The following is an 8,910-nucleotide window of genomic DNA, read 5'->3' as shown; positions in this document are numbered from 1 at the left end:
TAAAGCATTTTGATCTTTTCCAATAGCCTCAGACAATCCAAAATGGAAGACAGCCGCGAGCAGAGTAAATATGAATACATTTTATTGTAAAATATGTTTATTTACATGTACAGTATTACATACTTTCCCAGTGGTTAATTCTAAACGTTGTAACTTGACAAATGATCTACCTAAAGTTGAAGACGATGAGGAGGGTTCTGATACATATTTTATTTTGAATAGCGTAGAGGTGTGATGAGGGAAATACAAACACTATTGACATGACTCGTGTGTATGAAGAGTTTCTCTTTTTATTTTAGCCTAATTGCGACAACATTATTTCTTCATTTTCCATTCATTTAAAACCCAGACTTGTGGAATGGATTGGTTATAAACAGTGGTGGAAAAAGTACTGAAATGTTTTACTTGAGTAAAAGTATCAATACTGCAATATAGAAATACTCTGTTAGGGTGCGCTCCCCACCGCACTTTTATTTGACCTCTGGCGGCGGAATCTGCCAATGCTTTGTCAATGTAAATGCGTGGATTCACCGCAAGAGCGGATCTTTACGCCTGTCGCGCAGACCGTGCGTTTATCCGCTCTACAAGACATGTCCATTTGAAGCATAAAACTGCTGGAGGCAGGAGCTGATTTTCCCCCTGTGTCCAATCGGGTGAGTCGAAGGCGGACCCTCCGAAGACTCAGGAAGCACCATGGTGCTCAAGGCAGAAGGCGGTGCGGGCTACGGGGAGGGTCCTGAAAGTTGGTGACAGGCGCGTCAGTGTTTTTTTTTTGGAATCCGCTGGCTTCAAAAACCTGTGGCCGCGCACAACCTGCATTTAACAGCAGCCGACCATGTTTCGGTGGGAGCGCGCCCGTAGGCCTACAAGTAAAAGTCCTAAATTCAAAGTCCAACATTTACTTGAGTAAAAGTACAAAGGTATTGGTATCAAAATGTACTTACAGTACCAATTGTGAGCTTGTAGATCGGCTATTTTCAAATGGATGAAATGTATATAGCAATTACCTCAAAATTGTACTTAAGTACAGTACTTGAGTAAATGTACTTAGTTACTTTACACCACTGATTATAAACAATAACACTTCCTCTGATTCCACACGCTTGCTGTCAGCACAGTGTTCTGATGTATTTATGAAAGCTAAACCAATAGTGGTTGTAGAAAGCTGAAACCAGCAGCACCCTACTTGTTAATAATGCACTTTATCTTTATCTAGAAAAACAAGTAACAAAAACATTGTCAAATGTTTTTTTCTGGTGTACATTTTTTAGACTTTCTTTAGGCATATTAGCTTCTAGTCTAAGCATTTAGTGTGAACATAGAATACAAATTCTGCCGAATTCCACCCAGTGCTTACCCTCAGATACTTTCAGAACATAACATGGAAAATATAAATAACCCCATGCACTCCTAACACTTTCTGGGTAACACGAGTGTACTCTGTTTTAGAAGCAGAAACCAGTGGTAGAACAGCAGAGCCCAGAGGAATTGTTTAAATGTTTAAATCTTAAATTATTAATTCATCAAAACAACAACGAGTCGACCGTAGGCCGTGGAAAGAAGTCAGGATAAACAGATTTGATTCATAGGAACTTAGCCTCTATAACGTTCTTTGTATACCACTGTGTCTTTGTATATGTAATGTTCAACAAAATAATAAATATGTACAGAGTAGACAATGTGCACTTTTCACACTTTCCCCTTTCTCTCCCGTCTTCCTTTCTTACACACACACACACACACATCTCTCTCCAGCATTTTGGAAATAATTGGTTATGAACATGAGAATACAATGAACGACTTAAATGTACTTGAAGGGTCATTTTATGTGCCAGACAAAATCATACTGGGAAGCTTATTTTCAACTTTTAACCCATTTAGACCGGGAACGCATCTGTGTGTCATTTTCAGATTTCTTTGGCTATTCAAAAATAGCAGATATACAAGCTCATAGCGCGGCACTTGTAGATCTGCTATTTTTGAATAGCCAAAGTATAAAATAATGGGTGAAGTGGAACATCACAGATAACATGCCATCCATCTTTACCTGTTTCTTGATGGTATCAATCAACCACTTTAACAAAACTAAAACGCATTACACACAAACCAAACGGCCGCACCATAGTTTTACATGGGCAGTGCTGTTGTTGCACAAATCCGTGTCAGCTGTCTCTCTCTCTCTCTCTCTCTCTCTCTCTCTCTCTCTCTCTCTCTCTCTCTCTCTCTCTCTCTCTCTCTCTCTCTGTGTTCTCTCTAGAGGTCCCTTTTCCACCAAGAGAACTTTTGGTTCTCAGAACTGGTTCCGTTCTAGATTCTTGGAACCGTGGTGCTTTCACGGAACCGTCCGCGAACCGGCCCGCTTTTCCACCAAATTCTAAGCAGAACCGATTGCAATTGCGGGGCTAGCATTGCTGAATGGTTAGAGAGCCTGTCTGGGGAGCCAGGAGTCCCCAGTTCCCCCCAGGTTCAATTCCAGGCCTCGCCAGCAATATGTCAAAAATATGACCGGCCCAAGTGTCCATTTCATAGGGGAAATTCAATTGTCAATGGCAGTTACAGTTTTCCTTTTCCTTTTATTATATGATGATTTTTCACATGCTTTGGCCATTGTTTATATCGCATCTGCATCTTCCAACCTGCAGAATAGTGACACACCCGCTTTGGTTCCCAGTTCAGGGCAAGAAAAACCAAGTCTTTTTTGGTTCCAGTTCCGGAACCAACTTTTAGGGTTCTGAACCAGGTCCTTTTCGGTGGAAACGCTCTGAACTGGTTGAAAATTAGGCTGGGGAAAAATAACGGAACCGGCTCAAGCTCTGTAGAAAAGGGGCCTCTCTGTCTGTTCTCTTCTCTCTGTCGCTGTGTGGCCCAACCCAGCAGAACCAGCCTCTACACCTATTACTAGTGTGTGCTTGTGAACAAAAACAGTGAATCACAACTCAAAAGCTGTTTCAATCAAGCGCATATCCTGTCATTTTATGAAATATGTACCATCCCCTTTCGGAAGTGCCATTCAAATTAAACATTTGAAGCATGTTTTGCTAAATTACAGCTCCGAATGCTGTGTGGAATGAGCCATCGGCCACCAAACTCTTTCTCTGCAAAAACGCAGCAGTTCCAGTGAAAGACAGAGCAGAGTGAACGTGTCCTGCAATGCTGACATTGCTCCTCTTCAGTCTCAGTGCTTCAGTGTTCAGAGATCGCAGTGGGTGACCTCTAATCCGTATGGATTACTTGTGCACATAACGTGGGTAGTAATAATCCATTTGAGTCTTCCCCTACGTCCAAGAAAAGCCTCTCGGAATATTAAACCGCAACAGTTTATGCTTACTAGGTATGTGCCAGGGACAACAATAGGGTCTCTCCCAAAAAATCCCTGTTGGGACTTTTGGCGAAAGAGATGTTTTTCAGAAGAAAATATTAAAGTTAAAAGAAAAAAGAAAATGCTACAAACCATAACTGCACGGAAATAATAATAAACTTTCCATCTTGTCTCAGCAAAAAAAAATAAAAAATCCAAAATCACTCCAGTCTCCAAAAAAAGAAAGAAAAAAAGAAATCCCAAAAGAAGAAAAAAAGATAATCTCAAAGTAAGCCCGAAGGAAGGAGGTTTTGGCAGCAGCTTATGAAGCTCGTCATCAACGATCAGACGATCTCAGGCGAAAGGGTTGTCCGACCTGAGGATGGTGGTCTCGATGTCGTGGTAGCTCTTGCCGTTCAGGTGCTCCGTGTGGCTCTCGATGCTGTAGCAGCGGTGGACCTCTGTCAGGGACGACGCCACGTAGGAGCCCGGCCGGAAGATGCCGGAGTGGGAGAACGTCCCGCTGAACTGCATCCGCTGCTGGTTCCAGTGTCGTCTCAGGACGGTCTGCACCTGCAAGGAGCAAAAACACCAGTGGTGGAAAAAGTAGGCTACTCACATTTTCTACTTGAGTAAAAAGTATCAATACTGCAATGTGGAAACACTCTGTTACACGTAAAAGTCCGGAATTAAAAATGTACTTGCGTAAAAGTACAAAAGTATTGGTATCAAAATGTACTTAAAGTACCAAAAGTAAAAGTACTCATTATGCAGAATGTCCCATTTCAAGTTTTCAAATGAATTAAAATCTTTAGAAAATAGCAGATCTAAATGCTCACAATGTGTCGCATCGCGACGTATTGTGACCTTGTAGATCTGCTATTTTCAAGTGGACGAAATAAATATAGGGCTGAAGTGGTTAATGTATGTTTTGTAATAATAATCTAAATCTACAAAGTAACTAGTAACTAAAGTTTTCAAGTAATTGTAGTGGAGTAAAAGTACCATATTTTGTAGTGGAGTAGAAGTAAAAGTACAGAAAATTGGAAATACTCCAGTAAAGTAAAAAACACCTCAAAATTGTACTTAAGTACAGTACTTGAGTAAATGTACTTAGTTACTTAACACCACTGCTGCTTACCTCGCCATTGAAGAAGCAGAATATCGTAGCAACCAGCAGACCCTGGGAGCAAAAATAAACACATACACAAATAAATAAATAAATAGCCCTTCACAATGACTTTATAAAACTACATTTTAGAAATAATTAGCGATGCACGATATTATCGGTAGCATATCGATATTGGACAATATTTCATAAAAAATGCAATATCGTTATTGAACCGATATTCCGATATTTTTTCACAGATTTTGACCGATATTTCACCGATATTTCACAGATAGAAAAAATTCAGCAATGAGCTCAATATGAATATAATATACAATAGTGTAATACATACATGGGCAACTGGCGGCCCGGGGGCCACATGCGGCCCCCACCTTCACTTAATGCTGGCCCTCAGGTTAATATCAGAATACTGATATATTATTGATTTCAACTGTTCCAATTCCAAACATGACCAGCTTTAATTACTTCAGTCTATATTAGTAGCTTAATGACTAGTATTAAAATTCTAATGTATTTGTATTTAATTTTAAAAAGTTTACATAAGTAACTAAATGCATCTAAATCTGGATTCCAATTCAAAAATGGCAAAAATAGCCGATCTACAAGCTCAAAACGCGTCGCGCTGCGACACGTTTTGAGCTTGTAGATCGGCTATTTTTGCTACTCTTGTGTGACATAGAATGGCGAAGTACAGCATTCATTTACGAAAAAAGTTTCAATATGGAGATAAGAGGTTTCTGCCCGACAACAACAAAATTATGCAATGTGGCCCTCTGGGAATGGAAATACTGTATAATGGCCCTCTCCATCATCAAAGTTGCCCACCGCTGGTGTAATGTATCGGCACCAAAATCAACACTGCTGTACTCCTACTTGGTAGTGTATGAGGATGTTCATGATGTATTGTACTCTACCTGGTAGTGTATGAGGATGTTCATGATGTATTGTACTCTACCTGGTAGTGTATGAGGATGTTCATGATGTATTGTACTCTACCTGGTAGTGTATGAGGATGTTCATGATGTATTGTACTCTACCTGGTAGTGTATGAGGATGTTCATGAGGTATTGTACTCTACCTGGTAGTGTATGAGGATGTTCATGATGTATTGGAAGATTTCGGAGGCCAGGCGACCGTGGGGCTTGTAGGGGAAGAGGACGAATTGAATGCCGAGCAGGGGCACCAGGATGAGCGTGGCTCGGACCGCCTTCATGTACAGGCTGGACTCGGCCTGGTGGGTCACCTTCAGCTTGGTGATGAGCACGCGCACGATGTTCAGCAGGAAGAACAGGTTGACCTGCCATCATGACAAAACAAGAAATGATGACGCAGTCATGGTAGTACCAGGTTGATCTCTCCAGCGTCCCTGCACGGAACCAAATGGACCCGTGGTACTGTACTCTTTTGCTCGCGGAATAACAAATCGCTGTTGAAACAGCAAAAAACATAAGAAATAAAAAAAAAGGGAAAAGGAACACTTACCAGCAACGCAGCACAGATGGGCCCATGGATAATGTAGAGCAGAGAGGTGTCAGAACTGATCCAGCAACTGCGTGAACGACAGGAATAATAATTGTTTAATTGTCGTTTAATTGCCCCCCCCCCCCCCAGAAGTAAATATTTGAGTACAAAATGTTTGCTTGAAAAAATATATATATTCAAATATTTTTACGATAAAAAAAAAATATATTTTTTTTTGAAAAGCCAAAGAAACCTAAAATGACACAGATGCATTCCCGCATCTTAATGGGTTAACTCTGAGAGTAAAAAGGGGCCATGGGCTTTGACAGTGTAGAACATTAGAGAAACCAAATCAAAAAGGCTCACCTGTCATTGTAGTAAAAGCGACGGGCGACTGCATGGATCAGTGCCGGGATGAGTGGAAAACCTGAGCAGAGAATTAAGACGAATTTTAATTAATCACATTGTCTGATAAAATGTGATACATTATCATAAAAAACATATTACGCCACCATCCTGTGAAAGCACAGAAACAATTCAGATAAAGGCATTCGCAGAGCCCTTTTGTGTAGTTTGTACTGTACTTGGATGTATAGTCTTGAACAGCTTATTCTGTTATGTTATCGATGTTTGATATCCATAAGCTGCTTTATAATCCTATTGGCTACATGGGAGTCTTTTGGATTTAGTTCGTCTCATCTTCAGCGGTGGAAAAAGTACTCACATTTTTTACCTAAGTAAAAGTATCAATACTGCAATGTAGAAGTACTCTGTTAGGGCGCGCTCCCACCGCACGTTTATTTTACCTCTGGGGTGGAATCTGCCAATGCTTTGTAAATGCAAATGTGTGGATTCATGGTCTTGCGCATTTTTCCATGAATCCACGCATTTGCATTGACAAAGCATTGGCATATTCCGGCCCCAGAGGTAAAATAAAAGTGCGGTGGGAGCGCGCCCTAACGAGTAAAAGTCCGGAATTCAAAATTGACTTGAGTAAAAGTACAAAAGTATTTGTATCAAAATGTACTTAAAGTACCAAAAGTATTAACATATTGGAAAATAGCTAATCTCTCAAGAACAGATTCTGCTCTCCGCTTGAATCTGTCGGGGGGGTTCGTCATATCGCCAGATTGGAAAATAGCAGATCTACAAGCTCACAACGCGTGAGCTTGTAGATCGGCTATTTTCAAATAGCCTAGGTATAAAATAGGGGTAAAGTGGTTAATGTATGTTTTATAATCATTGATTTATCGCGATGCGAGGCATTGTGAGCTTGTAGATCTGCTATTTTCAAATGATTTTTATACATTTTACACATTTGAAAACTTGTGAAATGGGACATTCTGCACAATGAGTATACTTTCTACTTTTGGCACTTTAAGTACATTTTGATACCAATACTTTTGTACTTTCACTCAGGTACATTTTGAATTCCGGACTTTTACTTGTAACAGTAGTAGCCTAATTTTTAACATTATAGTATTGATAACTTTTGCTTAAGTAAAAGAAAATGCGAGTACTCTTTCCACCACTGTATAGTATACTCACCCCATCCTAGGAGGTAATACCACATGAGATGTTGCTTCTCTGCAAACACCGCCACCACGATGAGCGTGTGCAGGTAGATGCCCTCACACAGCATCCAGAAGTAGTTACAGCTCAGCAAATACAGATGGATGAAGTTGATGACCTTGCAGCTCACCTAGAAAAGATTCAAAGAGGAGGGTTTATTATTATTCTGTTTACCAGCTTGCAAGCAGGCTTAATTATGATGCAGGAACCTGAATTGAACTCGGAGAAGAAAACAGTTTCCTGTTAGCTACCTGCTAACTTCCAGCTTTCACTTTCAAGAACCTGAATTGAACTTTAAAAGAAAACGGTTTCCAGCTTTCACTGTGTCTCAACGAGATTCACTTGTGAAACAGTTTGGTCAAAAATCCAAATCAGGACCATTATCCAGATAGACGTCTACAGTAGGTTGAAATAAGAAATTATGAATTGCACTTGCATCGTTGACTGAAACAATATTGTCTTTGTTGTAAAAGACATTCTTGTAATGAACAATAACAACAACATAATAATTTAAACAATGTCCAAGGCAGACAGTGACCTAAAATGACCTTCTATTGTTCAAATAGCACTACATGTTAAAGATAATGACATAAGCGCACAAGTCAAGGTTAGATCAATAGGAAAGTAAGCCGTTTTTGTCAAATATGATAGCATCCAAGGCACACTAAAATTCCATAGAAAAGTTTTAAATGCCTTTATGATGTCATAAAATAGGGCTGAGCTAGTCCTTGGTATTCTTTCATCTTGCATAATGACCTAACATGGTAAATGCTATTTCTCCAGAGTGCTTTACAATGTGCGTGTAACATTCAGGCAGGGGCGGATTAACCCGTTAAGACCTGGGACGCATCTGTGTCACTTCTTGATTTGAGCTATAAAGCATTATTTTACACTTTGGCTATTCAAAAATAGCAGATATACAAGCTCATAGCGCGGCACCGAGTGCCGCGCTACGAGCTTGTAGATCTGCTATTTTTGAAAAATCAGGAAAATGTGTGCAATGTCTGCAATCTTTTAAAGCGACATTTGTAACTCAAATCTTTGCTTCAGGGGGTCCCTGGAACTAAATATTTTGAGATGAGGGTCCGCGGCCAAATACATATCATTCTGTGGGTCCTTGACATGAAAAAGATTGAGCACCACTGATATAGAAACATACGTTTTTTTAGAAAACTGATTTAGGAGACATGTAGAACCGGCTTCAGGTCTTAATGGGTTAACCTGGTCGTGGTGCCCGGTGCGACGACCCGCTTCGGTGCTCCCCGGGACCGTTTTGTCAGGGGGGGGGTTCTAAATTTCGGCGCTCTTCGGCGATAGCTGGTGCCCTGTGCTGCAGCACCTAAAGCCCTTCCGTTAAGCCTGCACTGGGTGCAGGACACCAAGGCAAAGCACCAACCTCCTCATCGGGAGCAGCTAGGGGTGCACTGCAACGTGTTGCTCAAGTACACTC

The 8,910-nt window shown here is 40.6% G+C and overlaps 1 protein-coding gene across 2 annotated transcripts in view; it reads right to left on the bottom strand.

The window, feature by feature from the left end:
- Nucleotides 1-1,729: 1,729 nt before the first annotated feature.
- The window catches only part of LOC311040500 (calcitonin gene-related peptide type 1 receptor-like), a 28,411-nt gene continuing 21,230 nt past the window's right edge, over nt 1,730-8,910 (bottom strand). For both annotated transcript variants that reach the window (XM_084050825.1, XM_084050824.1), the window contains exons 8-13: nt 7,437-7,590; nt 6,255-6,315; nt 5,910-5,976; nt 5,506-5,724; nt 4,440-4,481; nt 1,730-3,871 (exon numbers count right to left, since the gene is read on the bottom strand). In XM_084050825.1, the coding sequence (XP_083906951.1) occupies nt 3,653-3,871; nt 4,440-4,481; nt 5,506-5,724; nt 5,910-5,976; nt 6,255-6,315; nt 7,437-7,590 (762 nt within the window). In that variant the 3' untranslated portion in view covers nt 1,730-3,652. The remainder of the gene's footprint in view (nt 3,872-4,439; nt 4,482-5,505; nt 5,725-5,909; nt 5,977-6,254; nt 6,316-7,436; nt 7,591-8,910) is intronic.

The sequence above is a fragment of the Gymnoscopelus microlampas genome (genome assembly GCF_963454915.1).
Source record: "Gymnoscopelus microlampas genome assembly, chromosome: 24".
Taxonomy (NCBI): domain Eukaryota; kingdom Metazoa; phylum Chordata; class Actinopteri; order Myctophiformes; family Myctophidae; genus Gymnoscopelus; species Gymnoscopelus microlampas.
Note: the sequence above shows the minus strand (reverse complement) of the source record. Positions and strands in the feature narration are given on the sequence as shown.